Source organism: Pseudorasbora parva, chromosome 19 (genome assembly GCF_024679245.1).
Source record: "Pseudorasbora parva isolate DD20220531a chromosome 19, ASM2467924v1, whole genome shotgun sequence".
Taxonomy (NCBI): Eukaryota; Metazoa; Chordata; class Actinopteri; order Cypriniformes; family Gobionidae; genus Pseudorasbora; species Pseudorasbora parva.
In genome coordinates this window covers 2,860,105-2,886,673 of record NC_090190.1, presented here as the reverse complement: position 1 = coordinate 2,886,673, position 26,569 = coordinate 2,860,105, and the positions used below count along the sequence as shown (strand labels likewise).

Sequence of the window (26,569 nt, the reverse complement as noted above, 5' to 3'; positions counted from 1 at the left end):
TGTAGTGGAGTAAAAAGTACGATATTTGTCTTTCAAATGTAATGAATTTACAGTCATAAGTTTTCAGAAAAAATTATTAAATTAAAGTACAGATACTCAAAAAGTGTACTTAAGTACCGTACTCAAGTAAATGTGCTTAGTTACTATCCACCTCTGGTTAATGCACTGAAACATGAACAAACCACGAACAGTTGGATTTGTATTAAAGGGGCGGTGAAATGCTGTTTCATCCATACTGAGCTTTTTACACTGTTAAAGACTTGGATTCCCATCCTAAACATAGACAAAGTTTCAAAAACTAATGTTGGACGTTTGATGGAGTATTTCTGTGTCAAAAATACTCCTTCCGGCTTCTCACAAGTTTCGGAGAGTTTTTTTCGAGTATGGGTCGGCTTGACGTTAATAGAGCGAGAGGTCCTTGTATGGGCCGTACGGGCTCTTCTCCCGGTAGGGCGCGCGCGTGACTAGAGCGAGAGAGGAAATGCACGGCCATAAACACTGTTCTCAGGTGCAGCAGATCCAGTCGTCCATGAACACTTTTGTAGCGCCGCGCTCCACTTTATTCCTATGCAGGGTATATGCAGGAATCCTGAAGTTAATTTCAAGACCTTTTTAAGACTTTTTAAAGACCTTCTCAAAATATTCTAAGACCTCATCGCACTTCAAGTTCTAATCTGCAACAAACCTTTAATAAACAGTTGTAGTCGAATGTAGACTTAAAATCTCTATCGTATGCCAATTTTGTATTGTTTATATTGCATATCTGTTTCGCAACGTATGGAGGGCAACACATTACCTAACTGCACATTTCGCAAAATACATGACGTCACCCGTAGACGGCGCTTGCCCGGGATGAAAATTAACTTTTTTCAAAGTCTTCCACTCAATGTTTTTACCAGCCACTTTTTTGTTTTTAACTGACAATGTGTAACTGCATGTGAAAATTAATATTACAAGCTCTACAATTCTTAAGCAGTTTATTTAATCTCAAGTCTCAATGAAATACTGACATTTTCACGATGATTTGTGGTCTTTTATGGCTTCCATTTTTTGGGGGTTTTTAGTCCCATGAATGAAACTATTCGTTCTGGCATCTTTGAAGCGTGTTGACAACATACTGAGCAGAACATTATCAGAATGGGATGCACCGAAGTCAAAATTCTTGGCCGAAACCAAAAAAGAAGAAACCAAAGCTGAAAACCGAAAAATAAAATTTAAACTAAAATGTTTAACTCGACCTCACTCATGTGTACATTAAATAATAATGTACATGCCTACTGGCCTGCAGAAAGGTACAGAAATTGAATAAAGTAATCAAATGTAAAATAACTGAATATTTAACTGTTTAAATGAAAGATTAATCCTTATTAAACGTACAAAAGCTATTCAATCAAGAGCATTGTTTAATGTCAAACTAAATATAAGGACATCCCTCAGGCAGCAGTAAAGGCTACTGCGCCTTTAAGACCTGATGCAGGGATATGCTCGTCTTTCTCGACTGTGCATACTTAAGGCATATTCAGACTATGTCTGCTAGGATACTCATCAAGATGTACATGTTGACATACTTCTTGTGTGAGTTTGTCCGTGTAAGCGCAAGACTTGAAAGAGAACTCAATATTTGCGCGCTGTGAGACGAGCACGCGCTGTAGGATGATGCACAGCGTCAGATCTTCTCTCAGCATGCGCGAGTCTCACAGCGCGTCTTCACGCGAGTGATGACGGAGAAAACGACTGGTTATATGCGCACATACGGTAGCACTCGCATGCACTGAACAAAGTTTAAAAAGAGGTGAAACAGCTCGGTAGGTGAAGCGAGTTTACCCGCCACAACACAAAATCAGCCGCATTTGGCTGGTGGCGGTGCTAATGTCCATCCCTGGCGCGCGCGCTCCGAGCCGATCTCCGACTGAGCACCCAGTTGTTTTTTAACACTTATGGGGATGAAAATAAATATATTCATAAATACTTTTTGGAGTCAAATTCTTTTGACAAAGCTTGAACAAAATACTTTCAAAATGTAAGACTTTATAAAGCCGTGATAAGACTTTTTAATACTTTATAAGGGTCTTAATTTTCCCAAAATTGATTTATCACCTTTTAAGACTTTTCAAGACCCCGCGGATACCCTGCTATGGGTGACATCAAGCGACTTCAGCGCTTCAGCACAGCATTCCGGGAAGGCAGCGCTGCATTTGAACCGATTTGGACACAGAAATGACGGGAAGCTTCACAACATCGCTACAGTCGTGTCGCAAAAATGGATCTCCACGGTCACTGCTGTCACTGGACTTCACGAAATCAACAATGTTACCAAAGAAGTGTGTTTTTGACGGAGCGGTCCCAGCGATAAAGGTTCACGGTCATGCTTTGGAAACAGGCGGTGAGTAAAACTGCTTCAAATGTCTGTGCTGTTGACTATCGTCACGTGAGTAAACATCAGTAAACGACACGATCGTGTATAACGTTAGTTAATTTATCAATGGAGCATGCGATCTATGGTGTGTGTTTAAATACATTTGTTTAGCTGACCACTATAGGCGTCAGTTTGATTATTGTAAAACCACCTTAACATAAACCTAGCGTTCTCACAAAGCATGCTTCGTCATTCACATGCTTCGACAATAGTCCATAAACCGAATCATGTCCTCATAAACTGCGAGTAAACCCACACAAATGTTGACAGGCCACTAAATACAGTCCATACCACAGAGACGGACGTCCTGCTGTTGCTGTTTCTCCTGTTCAATTTATTTCAGCCTCCGAATGATTCTGGATCATATCTATTAGCTGAGATAGCCATGAGTTTCTCCACGCTTGAGGACGTCACCGCTTTGTGCACGTTCGTCATTCTTTAGCTCCGCCCACACGATACGCCTCCAGGCGCTCGGTTTTTTCCGGAAAGGCTCGGTACAGCCCATATTTCTTTTATAAATATAATAAAACTAAAGACTTTTCGGAGATATGAAGGATGCAATACTACTCTATAGGTACTCAAGATTGACATGAGATTGACTGAAACTGAGTGTTTCACCCCCCCTTTAACTAACTTTAACAATGAACTTATACAGTAACACGTGTCCTCATAGTAAGTTCATGTTAGTTAATACATCAACTAATGTTAACTAAGGACCATTATTCTAAAATGTTACCAAAAAAAATATATTAAAAGTTTTTTTAAATGTTATGTTTAAATATGCAAATGAGGTATTATCTAATTAAGTATGCACTCATTTGCATACATTTCTAGAACAAAAATCTGAACATTGGACAAAGCCGGGTTCAAAATGTTTGTTTCTGTTGTTGTTGTTGTTGCATATTAACAGTCAAAGCCAAAATCTATAATCTATAAAAAAAAAAAAAAATCTGGAATAAAATCTGAGAAATTTTATATGACCAAACTCCTCTGTAATAACTTTCAGAACCCTAACGCTCAAAATAATCAACTGGTGTCAACTCAAATTAACCATTTCAGTTCATTTAAATTGACTTTTTTGAGTATTTAGAACTTTTGAGTTCACGAAACGGACACATTTAAAGTAATCTGAACTGAAGTACAATCAACTTTAACCAGCAAACCACATTGGCTTAAATTACATTCAACTCAAGACTTAAAAAATAGTGTACTTAAGTACAGTACTCAAGTAAATGTGCTTAGTTACTGTCCACCTCTGATCAGCACAGGGGGCGTGAATGGAGGAGTGGTGTGAAGAAAAGTTTTATGTTCACGTCTCCATCCAATCCGCGCTGTAATCAGAGATCGTTTTCGGTGGCCGAATAAAAGTGCACAACATTTGTTTGTGTGAGACGCAGCTAGACATCTGGGATGGGTGTCGTCTGTGCCAGTGGATGAGGGGCTGTCCGGCTCTGACTCCACTCCTGAAGGTACACATCAGCTCTGAGATAGCAGGCTAAATAAACAGAGGGGAGGAAACCCTGTCTAGACGAGGCTGCTACACACACCAGCCTCCTGTTTACACAAGGGGGGAACGCTGTCCACAGCCAAGAGACGCTGGGGTAGAGATGGAGAGAGAGAAGCAGAGCAGTAGGAAAGAAGTGTGCGCGCGTGTGTGTGTGTGTGTGTGTGTGTGTGTGTGTGTGTGTGTGTGTGTGTGTGTGTGTGTGTGTGTGTGTGTGTGTGTGTGTGTGTGTGATGGGTAGCTTTGCTTGAGTGCTGAAACATGCTATGTGTGTGTGTGCTTGTTTTTGTGAAATATCAGGACACAAATGTGTATAATGCCATGGGTATGACACAGGTATTACAGGAGAGGGTGAAATATGAGGACATTACCCATGTCCCCACTTTTCAAAATGCTTAAAAATCAGACAGTAGTAGACAGTAGACAGTAGTTTTTTTTAGAAAGTAAAAATTCAAAATGTTTCCTGTGATGGGTAGGTTTAGGGGCAGTGTGTGTGCGTGAGTGTGTGCGTGCGTGCGTGTGTGTGTGTGTGTTGGGTAGGTTTAGGGGTAGAGGCAGTGTAGGGAGATAGAAAATACGGTTTGTATGGGATAAAAACTATTACGCCTAAGGAATGTCCTCCCATTTCACAAAAACAAACTGCGTGTATGTGGATGGATGGATGGATGGATGGATGGATGGATGGATGGATGGATGGATGGATGGATGGATGGATGGATGGATGGATGGAACAATTGATGAGGGATAGAATGATAGATGGATGGATGGAAGATAGAACAATGGATGGATAAAATAATAGATGAAGTATGGAACGTTAGAAGATGGATGGATGGATGGATGGATGGATGGATGGATGGATGGATGGATGGATGGATGGATGGATGGATGGATGGATGGATGGATGGATGGATGGATGGATGGATGGATGGAGATATATAGCCCAAATTGACTGTAAATGGTAAGAACATTTCCAGAAAATGTTTGTTTTTTTCTGATATATGTTTAGTCTATTTATGAATTAATTTGATCAAAAATACAGTAAAACAGCTTCAGTGTCATATGATCCTTCAGAAACATTTCTGATGATGATCAGTGTTGAAAACAGTCATGCTGACTGACGGAGGACAGTTAAGAAGAAAGAGAGATAAGAGGAAGGACAGAAAGCCTCACCGTAAACGAGCACGACGGACTCCTCGATGGCGTGCTGGTAGCTGAACTGAGAGTCCAGAAGGGCCCGGCTGACAAAAGAACCGTAGAAGGTGGACTGGTACCAACCCACGTGAAGATGATCGATGTTCACATGACGCAAACTTCTCATCATCTCCATCTGATACTGAACTAAAGGGAAAAGAACGAAGGCATCAGGTGACTGACAGAAGGCATGACGCTGTGATTTATCAATTGACGTTTTGCTTGATTATGATTGTCCATGTTATTATGTGGAGCTCTTCACCTGAAGAACAGGCCACAGTCACAGCACACAACAGCAACACACAAACCCTGAGAGAGGGAAATATCACACACACCAAATCATGTCCTGGTCTGGAGTCGGAGGACCCATATTTATGGGCTTTTAGATGTAAATATCAATATTTCTTCATTGAAGATGTTTTGTCCAACATGCAATTGCTGTGAACAAAAAATCACTATCCAGAAACAAAGAGTAGAACATTTAAATAAATTATGCAAACTTAATTATACATAAACCACTTAAAGAATTGTGCAAAGATAATGATTGTGGTTATAAAAGTGAGGGTGGAAAATCACATTCTTAAAAGATCATTTTAAAGTAAAAATCTAATTGTACCTAAAACAAGAAGATAATAACAACAAATATATATATATAATTCGTTACATTTATATAGAGCTTTTCTAGACAATCAAAGCGCTTTAGGGGGGAATCTCCTCAACCACCACCAATGAGCAGCTGATGATGCGACGGCAGCCATATTGTCCCAGAATGTGCGCACACACACACACACACACACCAGCTTATGGAGAAGAGGATTAAGAGTGATGAAGCCAATAAGTGTATATGCGGATTATTAGGAGGCCATGATGGACAGCGGCCAATGGGCAAATTTGGCCAGGATGCCGGGATTACACCCCTACTCTTTATTAAAGGGGCGGTGAAATGCTTTTTCATGCATACTGAGCTTTTTACACTGTTAAAGACTTGGATTCTCATCCTAAAAATACTCCTTCCGGTTTCTCACAAGTTTCGGAGAGTTTTTTCCGAGTATGGGTCGGCTTGACGTCGATAGAGCGGAAGGTCCTTGTATGGGCCGTACGGGCTCTTCTCCCGGTAGGGTGCGCGCGCGCGTGACTAGAGCGAGAGAGGAAATGTAATGTTTCTCAGGTGCAGATCGAGTCCTCCGTGCCCGCGCTCCACTTTATTCCTATGGGTGACGTCGAGCGACTTCAACGCTTCAGCACAGCATTCCGGGAAGGCAGCGCTGCATTTGAACCGATTTGAATGCAGAAATGACGGGAAGCTTCACAACATCGCTTCAGTCGCGTCGCAAAGTGGATCTCCACGGTCACTGCTGTCAGGACTTCACCAAATCATACCAAAGAAGTGTGTTTTTGACGGAGCGGTCCCAGCGATAAAGGGTCGGTCCTGCTTTGGAAGCAGCCGGTGAGTAAAACTGCTTCAAATGTCTGTGCTGTCGGCTATCGTCGCGTGAGTAAAGATCAGTAAACGACACGATCGCGTGCTTCTTCATTCAAATGCGCTAAAGGTTAATGTTACTCTATTGCTGTTCTCTGTATAACGTTACACTAGTCTGACGTGCAAAACCGTTTTGCTGGCTACTGCTAAGGTTTAGTCGCATACAATAGTCCATAAACCGAATCATGTCCACATAAACTGCGAGTAAAGACACACAAATGTTGACAGGCCACTAAATACAGTCCATACCACAGAGACGGACGTCCTGCTGTTGCTTTCTCCTGTTCAATTTATTTCAGCCTCAGGATCTGATTCTGGATCATTATCTGTATTAGCTGAATCTGATCAATAGCCATGAGTTTCTCCACGCTTGAGGACGTCACCACTTTGCGCGCTTGTCATTCTTTAGCTCCGCCCACACGATACGCCTCCAGGCGCTCGGTTTTTTCCAGAAAGACTCGGTACAGCCCATATTTCTTTTATAAATATAATAAAACTTAAGACTTTTTGGAGATATGAAGGATGCAATACTACTCTATAGGTACTCAAGATTGACGTGAGATTGACTGAAACTGAGTGTTTCACCCCCCCTTTAAAGGACATCCTGGGATTTTTAATGACCACAGACAGTCGGGACCTCCGTTTAACGTCTCATCCGTAGGACGGATGACTATAAACTACTATACTAACTAATGAGGGGAAAAAAAACATGTTTAATTACAATATTAATTATGTAATAAAGACAAATTTATCTGAGAAACAAAATCAAAAGGTATACACTACAAATATTATCTAAACCTATTTATTATCTAAAAATGATCCAATTATATGTATATATATATATATATATATATATATATATATATATATATATATATATATATATATAAAACAATTAAATAATAAACACTAATAAATATTAAATTACTATGACATTAAACATGCTTAAAACAAGATAATTATATTTGTATACTGTATATATATATATATATATATATATATATATATATATATATATATATATATATTGTGACGGGGTGAAGAAGTACACGACACAGGAGGGCAGGTGAATTTCCCCGAAGGGTGGATTTATTGAACAAAGTGAAAGTGAAAGTGCGTTGAGTGCGGTGCTCCGTGCTCGGTGTGGTCTCTTCTTGCGTCCTCGGTGCTCGCGGTGATCTGGATCCGTGCTCAGAGTGAGTGCTGGCCGTCACACGCTGCTCTCTGGAGGGAGAATGGAGACAACAGTTAGCCGAGTCTTCTGGAGACATCTCTCACCTCTTTGGGCGGCGGGCAGGCTTATAAAGCCGCCCGCTGATGAGTTGCAGCTGTGACGGCTCAGCCTGTGATGAGCGGGTGCAGGTGTTCCCGCCTTGTTTCCAGGGCGACACTGATGAGCGCTCGGGACACTTGTCACACTCCCCCCCCCTAAGCGACGTCCTGGTCCTGCGGAGAAGCGGGGAAACTGGGGGGGGTTGGGGAGTGGAGCCTGACAGACCTGCGAAAGCTGACCACATCCGGGAAAGACCATCGGCATTGGTGTTGGCCGTCCCGGCACGATGTTGGACGGTGAAGTTGAAGTCCTGGAGCGCCAGGAACCACCGCGTCACCCTGGCATTCGTCTCCTTGGCCCGGGCCATCCATTGTAGTGGTGCGTGGTCAGTGGTCAGGGTGAAGTGGCGGCCCAGGAGGTAATACCGGAGCTCCAGGACTGCCCACTTGACGGCCAACGCCTCCCGTTCCACGGTTGCGTAGCGCTGTTCTGCTGGGGTCAGCTTTCGGCTAATGTAGATCACCGGGTGTTCCTCGCCGTCGGTGACCTGGGAGAGGACGGCTCCCAACCCGGTGTCGGAGGCGTCCGTTTGTAGCAGGAAGGGGCTATTGAAGTCGGGCGCTCGTAGGACCGGTGCCGAGGTGAGGGCCGACTTGATGCGGTGGAACGCCGCCTCCGCCTCGGTGCTCCACTGGGTCTTCTCTGGCAGCCCCTTCCTGGTCAGGTCTGTCAGGGGAGAGGCTAAGGAGGAGAAGTCAGGGATAAAGCACCGATAGTAACCCGCCAACCCCAAAAAGGCTCGTACCTGAGTCTTCGTGGCGGGACGGGGAGCGGAGAGAATCGCCGAGACCTTCTTCTCCTGGGGTCGGATCAGGCCCCGTCCCACCTGGTAGCCGAGGTACTTGGCCTCCGCGAGTCCTAGGTGGCATTTCCGGGGGTTGGCGGTCAGCCCAGCCCGACGCAACTCCGACAGCACCTTCCGCAGCCGGTCCAGGTGGTCCTCCCAGGTCTCGGAGTGTACCACCACGTCATCCAAGTAGGCCGCCGCGTAGGCTTGGTGGGGTCGGAGCAGGATGTCCATGAGCCGCTGGAAGGTGGCGGGTGCTCCGTGCAGGCCGAAAGGGAGGACGCGGTATTGCCAGTGGCCGCTCGGAGTGGAGAAGGCTGTCTTTGGCTTGGCCTGAGCGGAGAGGGGTACCTGCCAATACCCTTTCGTGAGGTCGAGGGTGGAGATGTACCGCGCCCTCCCCAGGCGGTCCAGCAGCTCATCTACGCGGGGCATGGGATAGCCGTCAAACTCCGAGACCTCGTTGAGCCGGCGGAAGTCGTTGCAGAAGCGGAAGGTGCCATCGGGCTTTGGGACCATCACAATCGGGCTGGACCACGGGCTGCGTGATGGTTCGATGACCCCTAACCTCAACATCTCCTGTACCTCTGCCTCAATGGCGTGTCGCCGAGCCTCCGGAACACGGTAGGGCCGCTGCCGAACGACGACTCCTGGGGCCGTCCGGACGTCGTGCTCCAAGACGTGAGTCCGCCCGGGGCGAGGGGAGAACACCGCAGAAAACTGACTGACCAGGTGTTGCAGCTCCGACTTTTGGGCCGCCGACAGTTGGGGGTCCATGTCTACTATCACGGGTGGGGAGTCCGTGAACGCGGAGAGCTGGGGCCCGGTCCCGATCCAGCGCTTCAGGAGGTTGATGTGGTACAGCTGGTCGGCTCTCCTCTTCCCAGGCTGCCGGACCCGGTAGGTGACGGGCCCGACCTTCTCGGCGACCGTGAAGGGACCCTGCCAGGTGGCCAAGAATTTACAGGCGGCGGTCGGGACCAGGACCAAGACATGGTCCCCGCGCTGGAACTCTCTGGGTTGGGCGGCCCGGTCGTAGTGCCTCCGTTGGGCCTGCTGGGCTTTGGCCAGGTGCTCCCGGACAATGGGCATCACGCGGTCGATCCTGTCGCGCATCTGCCGCACGTGTTCGATCGTGGAACGGTGTACCCCCGGTTGTTGCTCCCAGGCCTCCTTGGCCACGTCGAGCAGTCCGCGGGGTTGCCGGCCGAAGAGGAGCTCAAACGGGGTGAAGCCGGTGGACGCTTGGGGGACTTCCCGGATGCCAAAGAGGACGTAGGGCAGCATCTTGTCCCAGTCCCGCGGGTCTTCGGCGGCCACCCGCCGCAGCATCTGCTTGAGCGTCTGGTTGAACCGCTCGACGAGGCCGTCGGTCTGGGGGTGGTACACCGTTGTGCGGAGCTGTTGGACCTTCAGGAGCCTGCAGAGATCTGCCATCATCCGGGACATGAACGTGGTGCCCTGGTCAGTCAGAATCTGGGCGGGGATGCCCACCCGGCTACACAGAAGGAAGAGCTCCTGGGCGATGGCCTTGGTGGTGGCTTTCCGGAGGGGAATGGCCTCTGGGTAGCGGGTGGCATAGTCCACGATGACGAGGATGTGTTCGAACCCCCGGGCGGACTTCGGCAGCGGTCCCACCAGATCCATTCCGATTCGCTCGAAGGGCACCTCTATGATGGGCAGCGGAATCAGCGGGCTGGGGGGAGGAACTCGTGGCGATGTCCGCTGGCAGGTGGGGCAGGCTTGGCAGAAGCGCTTCACCTCGGCCTCCAGGCCGGGCCAGTGGAAGCGATCTCGGATCCGTTGGATGGTGTTCTGAGCCCCGAGGTGGCCTGCCATGGGGTGTGCGTGGGCGATCTCCATCACTGCCTCGGTCTTGCTGCGGGGCACGACGAGCAGGTTTTTTTCCTCCCCCCTTCGCTGAGCGACACAGTAGAGCAGGCCTTGTTCAATTCTGAAGTGGGGCGTAGGGTGCGGCGCGGGCTGTAGGTCCTTCCCCTCCGCGACCCGTACCTGAGCCCAGCAGTGCTTCAGACGGTCGTCCTCGTGCTGCTCGCGGGCGAACGCCCCGGCCCCCGAGACCTGCTGGAAGAGATCATAGAATAGGTTAGCAGCTTGGGGGGGTGGACTCACCGTCTCGGGGGCTGTCCGAAGCCAGCAGCACAGGACGCCGTCTGGGTCTCCGCGCGGTCCGGCGCTTTGGGCGGCTCCCGGGCTGGCTGACAGGCTGAGTGGCGGCGGTGAGGAGACGGTCGAACCCCGGCCAGTCCCTTCCGAGCAACACGGGGACCGGCAGATCCTTGACGATCCCGACTTCGATGGCCCAGGTGCAGCTGTGACGGCTCAGCCTGTGATGAGCGGGTGCAGGTGTTCCCGCCTTGTTTCCAGGGCGACGCTGATGAGCGCTCGGGACACTTGTCACAATATATATATATATATATATATATATATATATATATATATATATATAATGATTAAATTACTATAATAACTAATGATCATGAAATTATTAATATTAATTAATATTACTTACCAATATTAATATTGTCATTAAACATGCTTTAAGGCAAATTTATCTGAGACATTAGGCCATTAAGAATTTTAGAAATTAATTTCAGAAAATAAATGAAGTGAATTGAAGCGTCACTGACAGCCCGGGGTCAATGTTTGCTTTTGCCGTGTGAAGAAAAGCTGTGTCAATATCCTGTTAAACTTGAACTATTCCTTTAAAATCCATATTCACAATTTAGTGCAGCAATGTTTGGATATCTTAATATTCAGATGGATTTTAGTAGGGGTGGGCGATATCTCGATATTTAAAATATATCGAGATATTTTTTCAGCTCGATATGGATTTGGACATATCGTATATATCGATATATTGTTTATATTAAATTCTGATTCCGCCACTTTGCTTGTTTGCCTTCTCTGTGTTGTGCTCGCGGAGCCTCGCGCGCCTCCCGCCTCTTGCTTTGTTCCCCCTCCCCTCGCGTGTTGTCTCATTGAACACGGCTGCTTCCACAACCAGGTGAGGATTAGTTATCATGTTGACAAGCGCGCACGTTGTTCAGGACTCAGTTTAGAGACCATGTTTTCCTTCTAACACAACTGCTTGCTAAAATTCATAAAGAAATATTAATGTTCATCATAGTTCAAATCGCACGTTTCACCCACAGTCAGGTGATTGACACTACTGGTGCGAGAAGCGGTCGCAATCATGCCAGTTTATGATCTGTGTCTAACTGATCGCATAGTTTTCGGTTAAAATGTCAAAATGATCGCATATCATTTGAAAACATTTAAAAAGTATTGCAATATCATTACTATGATTATTTTGTCAGCTTTATCACGGGATTATGATGAATAGGTCTATTCACGTTTTAACCAAGAGTGAAAAACGCGACATCCCGGGTGTCCTGAGACACGCGGTGCTCTTCTGTGAGTTGTAGGCCTACTGTATCATATTATCATATAGCCTACCTTCTGACATTCATATTTCGTTCTGTAACTGGAAAAGAAGTGAAATTCAGCTCATGTGTAGCCTGCATGATCTGCATGATGAGTTTGAATTTTGTCAAACTCATGACAAACATCACTGTTTGAATTTTGATACAAATTTAACAGGAAGTGGTGTTATGACAAACAGTTTATTTATATCACAGTCATGCCCCCATCTTTCGGCAAAATGCTTACTGTTTACTTTAACTGTAAAAAAAGGGAGTCTTTGATTCATCTTTTGAAAGCATGAAATAAATGAAAAGAAGGCAATATTATTTATTTTCTTTTACAGTTAAATTATTATTATTTATGTAATCAGGGAGTTTTTTATTTTAAATGTCGCAAAAGCACTTGACTACCTCTTTGCACTTCAATTTAAAAAAAAAAAAAGGTTTTTGTGGTATTTGGCATATTTGTTTTTGCTGTAGTTTTTAGGGGGTTATTTTTCCTGTAAAGATATCGAGATATATATCGTATATCGAGATATAGCAAAATATATCGAGATATATTTTTTGCTCCATATCGCCCAGCCCTAGATTTTAGGATAAAGTTAGGATAACTAAGGACAACCAAAGGTAATTGTATTAAAATCCACCAATGATTAAATATCAGTCATGTTCAGTGTGTAAGACGTCTGTGCTTCAAAAACAAGTACAAACTGTTCTAGCAAATGCATATTGAGCTCATGCAACCTTGATTAGGAATGTTTAAATGAACATACAAACCATGGACATACAAGAACCATGTTAGCGGTTCAAACTTGCTGTAGCATAACCATATTAATCTTTACACTTTTGTCTGGATGAAACAGTACAAAGTTATGCTCCACATAACTTGTATGCAGTCGAACGATCACATACTAGGACCTTGAAGATGCACAGCAGATCAATGTTACTAACAAGAAGTTATTGACAAGCGGGGACACTGGCTGAGCACAAGAGTCTTGACACACTCTTGCAAAAGGCATGTTGTACAGATCTAAGACATGATAAAAATGTTGGTAAATACATAAACGTGCATTAGAGTAGTGCGCACTTATCAACCCTGGAAACTTTGACCCAAACACAACTAGATTATGGCAAGCCGTTTTGATTTTTAATCATTTCCATTATAATAATTCTTTATATCAATAATTCAGTTTTCACTAGTTAAAATGCTAATTCTAAATATAAGGAATTACTATAATTATCTGTAATTGTCCAGGTGGCCGTTGAAAGTTGATATGGCATCCCTGAACACATTCAGCTGCTGGAGAGGACAGCGGTGGCATTTCTGATGCGGCAGACAAACTGCTCTGTGATGACTGCGATGGAAAGTCAGGTTTAGATCAGGGGTTTTCAAACCGGGGTCCGCGAACCCCCAGGGGTCCTCCAGAAGGTTCTAAGGGGTCCCCAGAAAATTTCAGAGAATAAAAAGACAAAGCAATAATGGATAAAGTCTACACTAACTGATTTTCTAAATGTTTCTCTCATTTCTTGTTGTATACATACTTTCCAGAATTGAATACATTTGCTTTGCACCGTTCTAGTGAGTTCTTCTCATTATAGCCCCCGTATCTCGCTCACTTTTTTTTTATTGAAAATGTTCTTCAGGTTTATATATCCAATATTAAGTATAGCCAATTTAAGTTGGGAAACAAAATGTTGTATTTATAAATGTCACACTTAATATTTATCTTACAGTTCAAAGGTTTTTTCTTAGATAAAAATAGATGGATTTTAGGAAGGGGTCCCTCATAAAGGTTCATCATATTTAAGGGGCCTTGTCATAAAGTTTGAAAACCCCTGGATATAAAAAAACGTCTCATGTAAACAGTCCTCTTAAAGGTGCACTATGCAACTTTCCGTCCACTGGAGGGCGCCTATTCTAAACAAATGCGTAGTTTGATGATGCCAGGTGTGAGCGCAGCATCTTGGGACATGGGGTCTTCTCATCACAGCCGGTGGAAAATAGGACTCGGGCAGAAATCATGTTCATGGATGCGGTTATTAAAGGGGGGGTGAAACACTCAGTTTCAGTCAGTGTCATGTCAATCTTGAGTACCTATAGAGTAGCATTGCATCCTGCATATCTCCGAAAAGTCTTTATTTTTTTAATATTTATATAAGAAAGATGCGCTGTTCCGAGTCTTTCCGAAAAAAGCCGAGCGGGTGGGGGCGTATCGTGTGAGCGGATGACGTGTGCGCGCCGCTGTTATTGTGTTGAGTGCGTCGTAAAGCTGTGTCATCCCTAACAGCGGGAAAAAACTTTATTTAAAATAAAAAAATGGCTTTTAATCAGATACAGCCATACATCTATGATCCGGAATCAGACCCAGAGGCTGCAGTTGAACAGGAGCAGCAGCAAAAACGACTAGAGGAGGAAGTCTGTATGTGGTACAAGTTATACACTAACTATATAATATGCTTAGCGGCTTGTGTTATTTACATATTTATACTTGAATTATATCGTCGTATTTTTTTTCTTTGAAGGTGTACATGTGGGAAGTGCAGTTGTGCACGTGTGTGTGTGTGTGTGTATGTGTGTGTTTACGCGTGGTTTGTGTAGACAATTGTAGTAAGCGGACTGGTTTTGCACGGCAGGCTAGTGTTTACATAGAAAGACACGGAATAGTAGCGCATTTGAATGAAGAAGCGCGCTTATTTAGTATATCATATTTCCCCACTCTTTATTAATTGTTGTTTGGAGTGCTTTTACAATACACAAACATAAAGTTACACATATAGTGGCCAGCTAAACAAATGTACACGCACTACACATCGCATGCTCCATTGATCAATTAACTATACGTGATCATGTTTGGGCTACTTGATGAGCATTGGCAAAAACACAGACATTTGAATCAGTCTTACTCACAGCCTGCGGTTCTAACGTTAGGACCTTTATCGTTGGGACTGCTCCATCATTCAGCATTAGGCGATCGGAAAATCCGGCGTCGAGCTGGGCCTTGTTTATGAAAAAGTCGGCACCGAAATGCAGCGAACAGACATAAACCTTTGCGCAACTCAGTTGCTGATCCGGAAAAGCAAATTCCACCCACTGTTGCCTTAACGCGGGTTTTTTGGCAATCTGTACAGGACTGTCTTGGTCTGGCAACCAAAAACGCACTTTTTTGGTGACATTGTTAATTTCTTGAAGTCACATCACCTGTGCAGCGCAGCCTACGAGCCAGCGCTTTGATGGGCGTAGCCTGTTGCTTTCGCTCTCTCCCTCTCTCTCTCTCTCTCTCTCTCTCTCTCTCACGCTCTTCCGGTAGAATTGCCCGTACGGCCCATACAAGGAAATTCCGACCTATTAACGTCAATGGGGACGCATGATCGAAAAAAACTTGCCGAAACTTATGACTAACCGGAAGTAGTATTTTTGACAAAGAAATACTCCCATCAAACGTCCACCTTAACTTTTGAAACTTTGTCTATGTTTAGTATGGGATTCCATGTCTTTAACAGTGTAAAAAGATCAGTATGCATGAAACAGCATTTCACCCCCCCTTTAACGTTACTGTAGTGAAGCAGAGCAGGAGCGAGTGTTGTGGAGCTGAGCACAGCTGCTGGAGCGATTGTTATACACACATGGCTCGCGAGTAGGGCTGGGATGAACGATTATTTTTTTTACGATTAATCTAGCGATTGTTTTTCCGTTGCTTCGATTAATCTAACGATTCATTTTTCCTGTCCGATTCGGTTACGATTCGATTCGATTATTGATTATCTCCCCATTAATTGCCTAATAGCAATTTATACATGTTGGTTTAATTATCTGAATGAAAAAAATAATTCCTTAACATTGCAATATATGTTTATTGCTCTTAAAATTCCAAAGTAAGACTATACAAGAGCAATGCATTCAATAAAACCATGAAAACATAAAGTACACACAAACACACACACCAAATATAAGTATAAACCAACAACAAAGAAACACAATATACATGTTTTCTATGTATGCAACTCAGCCTACAGGCTATGCCCATCGATTAAATATCAACAAGTTGGTTAATGAAATCCGGGGACACACTGCAAGCGTGAGCGTCTCGGCTGCGTGGCGTGTCCGTTTTTGTTTCGGCTCACATGTTAACAGGTTGAAGTTTGCACACTGCCTGTGACGCAGAGAAAACGGCACGCTGACCCGCAACAGAAACGCCACGCAGCCCCGTGGCTGACCCGCAACAGAAACGCCACGCAGCCCCATGGCTGACCCGCAACAGAAACGCCACGCGCATCCGCGGCATGACAGTGAAAACAGTTACATGTAGAGTGCATTACGGGCGCCAATATTCCGTTTAAAACCGGAATAGTCCTGGGATGAAACTGCTCACTTAGAAAATGGGTACCCTCGGTCACAGATTAGACATTGAACATTTTAAATTTTAAACAGCTTATTATGCAGGTAGCCAATGTGCCCGATGCTTTCACTTGATGCAAACGTTTGTTTTGTGATTAAAATACATAAAATATTACCAAAACATCTGTCTTCCTGTGTGCAGAAATTTGTTTATGTAGTCTCGACAACAAAACGAGTGCGCGCACGGAGCAAGCGCTCTTAAACCATGCGCGCATGCCTGTGATGCTCCGTGCGCGCCGCGCGCCAACCCGCAAGCCTTGCACTTCTGAAAGTCTGAGGAGCCACTCGTGTTGCTACCATAGATATAAATAATAAATAATATACTTAATTACATAATATACTTTATTATAATAATAATAATAGATTTTATTTATAATGCACTTTTCATTCCGAAGAATCTCAAAGTGCAACAAAGGGGGGGGGGGGAATAACAACAAAAAAATGAATAACAAGTAAAAATATAGAATACTACAAACAATCAACCAACACAGAAAACAGAACAGAAACAGAGCTGATGGTGAACAGAAACAGAGCTGATGGTGAACAGAAACAGAGCTGATGGTGAACAGAAAACAGCTGATGGTGGAAGTCTCTGTTAGCTCCGCAGCACACTGTGGTCCACTCCATGTTTCAGATTTCTCCCAGCGGCAGTGTCCCGATGACATCGCTGAGGCACGACAGCTGAAGACCAGATGATGGGTCTTCTTCATGATGATTCAAACGATGGGGATCGCTGCAGCACCATGCAGGAGGCAGAACACTCCTCCGGGCACCTCTGTGGACACACCGGGGCCGGCGCAGATGTCGCTCCACAGTCGCAATGCAGGACGGAACAGCGGCGCAGCCGAGAAGCAGAACATCCCAACATCATGCCGGACACCGACGACGAGAGCCCGGATGACGCCAGCCCGGCGCAAACCCCAGCCACCATGCAGCTCAAGCCCAAGGGAGACCACCAGTGAGCACCCGCGGCGAGAAACATAAAATGTCCTCCAAACCAGAAACCAACCGCAGCAATTCAAATGTAAACATTAGAGAAGCGGTTGAAAACGGCGAAACGACGAACAACGACTTCTCAGTGGCTGCCAGCAATCAGCAACAGTCCCAATTGTAGCTCTGACTGTTAGACTAGTCACAAACATAAGGAAATAAAATAAAATGTAAATCTAATAGTACATTAACATGATTTGTTGTGGGTGGAGAAGCGGCGAACAGACGACGCCAGCGTCCTCTCCCCCACGTTGCCTAGCAACTATCCAATATAACTATAATATATATTATTATGTATATCTATGGTTGCTACTACTCTCCAGCACCGCCATCTTTATTTTGCGTCTGACGAATCGGCGCGCATATTTTGCGTCGACGTATTTTTTGTCATCCGGGACTTTAATTATGACGGGACGGAACACAGTCGCCAGGGGCGCGCACTTCCGCTTTTTCCGGTCAGGTAAAGCAGGTCTTTTTGTCATGTTATAATGTTACTCTGTGCGTTCGCTCGGCGCTGCTGTGACATGTTCACACTGCAAAGAGAAAAGCGCTTCTGCAGAATAAAACCGAGGGTAGCGCACATATGACGCGACTGACAGGCGACTCCCTCAAACGCTATGCTGACACGTCCCGGTCCTCAGTTAAAATAGCAATTTTCTCACAATTTACAAATAGTTGGAAACATTTGGGATATTGTAAGTACTCAACTGAACAAAATATATAACAGCGGCCTAGTGGTTTTTGGATATTTCACTGCAAAAATACTACATAGTGCACCTTTAATCTTTCAATCAGAATTATTTTAATCAGAATGACAAAAAAGTGTGCATGTAAACGTGGCTATAACAATTTCCACTCTTGTGTGCCAAGCAGAATGTCCTGAAAACACCCCCTCTGACAATTCAAAGGCCATTGGGTTTTATCCCAAATGCAAAAGGGAGATAGCAGGATTATTAACAGAGGAAGCACATCGAGGACGAGCACAACAAGGGTCTTCATTTTATTAAAAGAGCCCGAGAGTCTCGTAAGGTGCATTAAATAAGCAGCGGTCCAGTCTCAAGAGAAAACATCTGCGATATGAAGACTAGCCGTAGGATGGAAGGCAACAGTAACTCAACTAACAACAAAAAAAAATTAACTAATCAAATGATCCTTTGGGGGGAGCACAACTCTGAGAGGAAATGTGTGTTAGAGGACGAAAACAAATGACTGGATACTTCAAACGCAGAAATATGTGTGCATTCCAGCACACGGCCAAACCAGATCCTGCAAGGACAAATGAGTTGCATGAGAATTAAAAAAAGATGAAAAAAAGGAGACAAAACGCACAAACCCAAACCCCCTAAAACACTTGAAACAACAACACAAAAAACAAGATAATGAGAGTCTAGCTGATGGCATCCTGTAATTAAAGGGATTTTCATATGGAAAAAAAACACCACTCTAAAAAAATATATATAAAGCAAGGCCAAACCCGACGTTTTTTGCACGATCCGAGACCTCCTTAACTTCTTGACTTCTTCTGTGGACACTTCAAATGTTGTGGTCTACGAGCAGAAAAACAAGGCCTAAAATGGCAATGTTGGCACCTCCGTTTCAAAGCGCTAATGCTAAAAGACGTCATCCTCCGCAGCCGAAGGTCAAAGCAGTGTATTTTGGGTTGTGTGAATGGAATAGCTAATGCTCGTACTTGAATCGTGTGGCTTGTTGCAGAGAAATTCGCTTTTTTCCAAGCAACCGAACTTACAATTTTCACAAACTCTAAAATAGAAAACAAGAACGAGAATATGATTGTCTCAACTTTAGTGTGGGCCAATAATCGGCCAACACTCAAAACATATTAGCAATACGTTTTTATTATACCTTATTATATTAATATTTTGTATCCAAATGTACTTTTCAATCCGTCCTTCTTTCACAGGAACACTCACGTTTTACCTTTCATCTACAACTGTGGCCATTTTAAGTAGCCGTAACACAACCTCACACTAAATTTAACCCCCAATACATGACTAATGACTCAACTAAAGCCATAAAGACTTGAGCAGACCCAGCATGAGTCAGATGACAGCTCACCATGTGACTCTTTCTGAGTTCTCAAAGGCGTCTAATATTAAAACCAGGCCTGCGTTGTGCCAATCGGCTCATTTTGTCCCTTTACCGGAGACTCTGAGCTCACACAGGGCCTGTCCCAAACGCTACCGCAGTCTGTGTTTGACGCACGGCCTGCTGGGTAATCGTCTACACCAGTGCAAAAGGGCACATTGGGCCATTTGTGAACACCCTAAAATGTCAAACGGGACAGCAAATGGCCGCAAATACACATCAAGAGCAGCATTTGGGACCAGAGGGACTCTGGGATTGAGTATAGTCAGACTGAGTATATCTGAGTATAGTCTGAATATAGTCTGAGTTCTCATTAAAAGGTTCTCTAAACGAGCTATTAACCTAATCATCTGAATTAACTAATTAACTCTAAACACCTGCAAAAGATTCCTGAGGCTTTTAAAAACTCCCAGCCTGGTTCATTACTCAAAACCGCAATCATGGGTAAGACTGCCGACCTGACTGCTGTCCAGAAGGCCATCATTGACACCCTCAAGCGAGAGGGTAAGACACAGAAAGACATTTCTGAACGAATAGGCTGTTCCCAGAGTGCTGTATCAAGGCACCTCAGTGGGAAGTCTGTGGGAAGGAAAAAGTGTGGCAAAAAACGCTGCAGAACGAGAAGAGGTGACCGGACCCTCAGGAAGATTGTGGAGAAGGACCGACTCCAGAGCTTTGGGAACCAGCGGAAGCAGTGGACTGAGTCTGGAGTAGAAACATCCAGAGCCGCCGTGCACAGGCGTGAGCAGTAAATGGGCTACAGGTGCCGCATTCCCCAGGTCAAGACACTTTGGGCTACAGAGAAGCAGCACTGGACTGTTGCTCAGCGGTCCAAAGTACTTTTTTCGGATTAAAGCAAATTTTGCATGTCATTCGGAAATCAAGGTGCCAGAGTCTGGAGGAAGACTGGGGAGAAGGAAACGCCCAAATGCCTGAAGTCAAAATGCCTGAAGTCCAGTGTCAAGTCCCCACAGTCAGTGATGGTCTGGGGTGCCATGTCAGCTGCTGGTGTTGGTCCACTGTGTTTTATCAAGGGCAGGGTCAATGCAGCTCGCTATCAGGAGATTTTGGAGCACTTGATGCTTCCATCTGCTGAAAAGCTTTATGGAGATGAAGAATTGTTTTTTTCAGCACGACCTGGCACCTGCTCACAGTGCCAAAACCACAGGTAAATGCTTTACTGACCATGGTATTACTGTGCTCAACTCTCCTGACCTGAACCCCATAGAGAATCTGTGGGATATTGTGAAGATAAAGTTGAGAGACGCAAGACCCAACACTCTGGATGAGCTTAAGGCCGCTATCGAAGCATCCTGGGCCTCCAGAACACCTCAGCAGTGCCACAGGCTGATCGCCTCCATGCCACGCCGCACTGAAGCAATCATTTCTGCAAAAGGATTCCCCACCAAGTATTCAATGCATAACTGAACATCATTATTTAAGGTTGACTTTTTTTGTATTAAAAACACTTTTCTTTTATTGGTCAGATGAAATATGCTAATTTTTTGAGATAGGAATTTTGGGTTTTCATGAGCTGTATGCCAAAATCATCAGTATTAAAACAATAAAAGACCTGAAATATTTTAGTTGAGCCCCTTTCACACTGCGATTCCGGCAAATGCACGGATAATGCGACCCGGCATTTGTTCCCGGGCCGCTAGATTTGGTCCATTCACACTGCCAGCGAAGTACCGTAATATGTGCGCTTTCACACACAACCCGTAACGGTCCCGGGTCGAGTTGACAAGTGACATCCTGATGTGACGTATAATGGCGAGCGATCTCAGCTTCAGCGCGGATAGTAAGGAGCTCCGTGGTCTCGACTTGTGTCCAGTTTGCGCTCATTTCTGCTTGTTTAATTTTAGTTTCTTTTGTATACGAACACTCTCTGCGTTTAAAACACCGACGAGCTCTTCTGGCACTGCAGGGTTGTGTTATTGAAAAAACAAGCTCTAGGAGTCGCACGATAACTACGTACACGTTGCGGCATTAGTTTCGACTTTTGTTCACACAGCGCTCGTCCCGGGTCGAATCCCGCAATATTACTAGGTCCCCGACCCGGGTCGAATTCGGCAATCAATCCCGGGACATGGTTGCTTTCACACGGAAGGCGGGTCCAACGTGCAGTGTGAAAGGGGCTTTGGAGTGCAATGAATCTAAAATATATGAAAGTTTAATTTTTATCATTACATTATGGAAAATAATGAACTTTATCACAATATGCAATTTTTTTGAGGAGGACCTGTACACATGCATGTGTGAGTATTTATAAATTAAATAAATAATTAAATAATAAAAATAAATGTACACTAAAATAATTCAGACTTCAAACTTATAAAAGTATTTACTTTTTGTATTATTATATTATTTATTTATTTATTTAACTTTTTTTTAAAGACTCACCAAGGCTGTATATATTTAAATAAAAAATAAATGAATTATTGAGTGATATTATGAGCGATGATGGCAGAGGCAAATGTAAAATGAAAAAAAAACTAACACATGCACATTTAAATATCCAATATAATTTATTCATATACCATAAAATAAAAAAACACTCTAATATAAAAAAAATTATGTCATTTGAAACCTATAGGAATTACATTTTGTGTGGAACGCAAAGGGAGACGATATGAACAAAAAAACGTAATTCTGAAGCAGACTCACTATGAGCTATTTAAGAGTTATAGATTAGGCTCACATAACTGACACTTCTATAAGACTATATATATATATACCCGTAAGGATGTTTTAATCTCATTAGAACAACCAGGCAAGGGTTTATGATTCTATACTATGAACTTTATTGACTTCATCAGCACTGAAACTTTACTTTATCTTCTCGAAGCGCTTTTTTCTTGAGCCTGCAATTGTATAGCTAACGTCACAACATCCGTTCAGTGTTGATTATGTTCATCTATGCTCATCCTATGTGAAGATTCAGAAATAGCAGACATGTCGAAGCCGAGGTCACACTCGCACCAAAGGATGTGAAGAAGTAAAGATGGTTTAGGTATAGAGCTATGGCGCCATCTAGTGAAAGCCTTTTCCTGCTCACGTGCTGATTAAAGCAGGACCTCCTCTGTATGATCTGCAGGCAATCACATGGAAACGCACAAACAAGCAAGTAATCAACGGGGCAAATAAAACAAACAAGCGTGCAACCAGTTTCCATAATTCATAAAATATGGCATAAATTGAATTTGAATCAATCAGGAGACATTCCCGGCTGTTTGGCTTAGGTCTTAAGCTACACGTCCCTCAATAAAGACACAGTGTCAATATGTCCCCGGCGCTTAATAGCATCATGTCCTGAGGCCTTTCTCTCTGCTAGGCAGGCTGAACTAAGCTGTGTATCTCTCTCTGCGTTACTCCATGGTCCCTGCCTCCTAATTACACCAGAGGACCTGCCAATCATATTTCTGCTGAGAGAAGGAAAGAGAGCTGAAAAGATCAACACCTCCACCTTTTCGGTTACACATAATTTATTGTTTTTAGGGGTGTAATGATATATCGTTAAACGATATATCGCAATATAAAAACATGACGATATGTATCGTTGATGGAAACGATATGATTCACGATGTAGAGTTGTTTTATCCAAGGCTCAACTTGCTGTAGTCGGCTTATTTATAAGGTATAATTCACCCAAACACAAACGAACAAATGTAGGCTACCACAAATGTAAACTGTCATCCTGTACTCACCATCATGTTGTTTATTTCATTTAACTTCCAAACACAAATGAAGATATTCTTTATGAAACCTGAGGGATTTATGTCCCTCCATTTTTAAAGTCCATTTCTCTCAAACTTAAAAGATGCAAAGAATGTCATAAAGGCATGTAAAAATAACTAATCGAGTGTCTAATCCAAATGTTCTTTAGTCTTCTGAAGAGACACAATGGCTTTATATGATGAAGAATATATTTAACACGACACACGAGGCGTTTCTCAATGTCAAGGAAGGATCCTCGGAAGCCAGAATTCTAATGATGCCACGTCATCGACATCCGACGAAGGACTGTTCCAATGTCGAGGATCCTCGGAATTCAACCAAGGACTGAGTCCTTCCTTTGAAAAATATGTCATATACAGGAAAGGATGCATATGAGTAGCCTTCGCGCTCTTCGCGTTCTCAAATCACCCACAATTCTATGCGCGCAGCTTTGCTATCAGACGTTCCCGGAGTCGGACTCGGAGCGTGAACGGGGCAAATATGCTTGTATCGGGGTTTGTAGATGGGAAGGAAGGAGGCGGGAACCGGCAAACATTCAACAACTTTATAATAGCCCCCTCACGGGCGACTGCCCGCACACACATAATAAAACATAAACAAACCATAACATAAAGTCCAGGCCAAGTCCTTTCTCGTCTTCCATGCTCCTCCAATTATACTCCCGTCACTGCCGTGAGCCGAGACCGGTGTGGCGATCAGCTGCCGCTCATTATCACTCCACGGACCCTCACCTCGCTGCTTGCCACAATGCTTTTATTTACGTTACCAAACATTTGTTATAACCGTAGTAAATATAAGTAAAATTTAACGTTTAAATACCGGTACAAATTACTACTGTATTGATATAAAAAAAAAAATATAACGTTACACACATAACGTTATTGATGGCCAACGGACCTTTTCACTGACGTAATAACGCAATGACGTGCACTTGCTAGCCTGTTCCATTTACGTGTTCTCCGAATGCTAAAGAGGAGCCTCGCCTAGCCTCTGAAGGAAGTGACTTTGAAGGATCCGTCCTTCGAAGGAAGCATCCTTGACATTGAGAAACACCTACATACTGTAGTAAACACGGGCGTTCAAATGATTGTGTGATGCGCGAAAACAACACAAGAGAGAGGAAATGCAGAATTAAAATTCTTGTATGTAATAAACGTTTACAGTTTGAGACTAGCGGTAAGCTTTCTTGCGATTAGAGCTGTGATCGATTGCGTTGATCATCTGAAGTCCGCGCGCTGCCGGAACGGCGCTCCTCAGTGAAAGCCCAAACATCTTTTAAATCAGATCACATTTAGTTTTAATGGTATGATTATTCAAAGCATTTCAGATGAAAAATTTTAAAAAATAAAGTTTAGAGTTTCAGTGACATACATTATTACATTAATAATCTTATTACATAGAATCTTACAACAACTATACATAATGTATAATATTTGTGGGTGCTGATAATAAAACACAAAAAATAATATTATATAATAATAAAAAAGTATTATTATTATAAAAAGGGAGAAATGATCCAGATTTCTAAAATATACGGTCACATGACCATAAAAGTGCACAGTTGCCAAGATAAAGGGGATGGGTCAACTTACCCACTGGCTCATCTTACCCCACTCTCCCCTACACTTATAAATAGTGGCTGATACTATTTGCACCTCAGTGTTGTAAGACCACCCGTCGGATCTGACGATGACCCAGCTCTTTTAATCTTGATAACTGATCTCTGGCTAAATTTGTTCTTCAAACGAATGTGTGGATTGGATTAAAATATCTAGATTTAGTTGTCTGAGATTACTGCACGTTCCTGTGTTCACCGAATTCAGATTTTGGGGGTTGGGCTGAATACCGAATCCTACTCTCATCCTCAGTCCACTAACACATTTAACACATTAATACAGTAAACAACGACCACGGGAGTGTATTTTTGTGTATAATTGTCATGCCACATGAAAAAGGGTTCTTGAAAAGGGCAGTTTTTCAAAACTGTAACATGAACTATAACTTTATTAAACTTTATTGTCCCAATGGGTAAATTTGTCTTTGATGCCCACATACACATACATTGATCAAAAACATAATCAAAAATACAAACAAACAATACACAAAAAATAAACAAAAAAACACTACTTATTTAAAAGTCTACTTGACATTGGTACAAACGATTTCTTAAAACGATTATATTTGCACATAGGCATCTTGTATCTTTTACCAGAAGGCAAACTCATATTCTGCACTTAAAATATGCGAAGAATCAGATCTTGGCTAACTGATGACCAACCGCTCATATGAATACTCCAATGCTTGGTACTCCCTTTTTCCCATTAATCTCATTGCCATCATTACCAGACGAGCAAGTTTAGCTTTGGACTGAACTGTTATATTGCCAAACCACACAGTATATCCATAGTGTTACAGCCTGGTAAAAGATGTACATTATTTTCTGTTCTACCCCAAACAATCTTTAAACTACGTAAAAAATGTAACCTCTGTTGCTCACGACAGCATACACTATCCACATGAAAACCCCAGTTAAGCAAGTTATCCATATAAACACCCAGATATTTGTAAGAACAAACCTGTCTAAAGGGTGTTATGGATAGATATTGGCGAGTGGTTCCCTACTGACCTCGTATCAAAAATCATTTCCTCTGTTTTTTTAAAGCTCCACTGTGTGATATTTTCCCCATCTAGCGGTGTAAAGGTATATGACCATCCAGTGAATATTAGTTTCTGTTCCTCTCAATTCTGATTTCCTTTTAACTCCTACGGTGGCCGATTTAGTCCAAGATTAACATGGCAATCCCCCTCTTCACATTCGACACGTTGCCATCGAGGGTTAAAACGCGAAAGGCGAAGCTTGAATTTACGGGTGTGTCCCTCTTTGGCTACTGTACTTTCAAGATGGAGGGTCAACATGGCGACCGGCATTCGAACCCCTCACACGTATGTATTTTCAATGGCATATTATAAACTTACGAGAATACTTTATTACTTAAAAGAAGTAAATATACATTAATGAGCACATATATTTTTGAAAGAACTAAGGGTTTTTAGCTAAGAATAAACTAAAAAAGTTACACAGTGTAGCTTTAACATTTATGACCGGATGATTCATGTCACACCACTTCACAAAAGTGAATACATCAAACTAAGTGGACATCAAACTAAAATAGGAACTCGAG

General features: G+C 43.4%; 1 protein-coding gene across 1 annotated transcript in view; it reads right to left on the bottom strand.

Annotated features, from left to right (window-relative positions):
* eif3hb (eukaryotic translation initiation factor 3, subunit H, b) overlaps nucleotides 1-26,569 on the bottom strand; it is a 128,266-nt gene that overhangs the window by 41,781 nt on the left and 59,916 nt on the right. Inside the window, exon 3 of the mRNA XM_067425405.1 lies at nucleotides 5,091-5,258. Coding sequence (XP_067281506.1) covers nucleotides 5,091-5,258 — 168 coding nt within the window. The remainder of the gene's footprint in view (nucleotides 1-5,090; nucleotides 5,259-26,569) is intronic.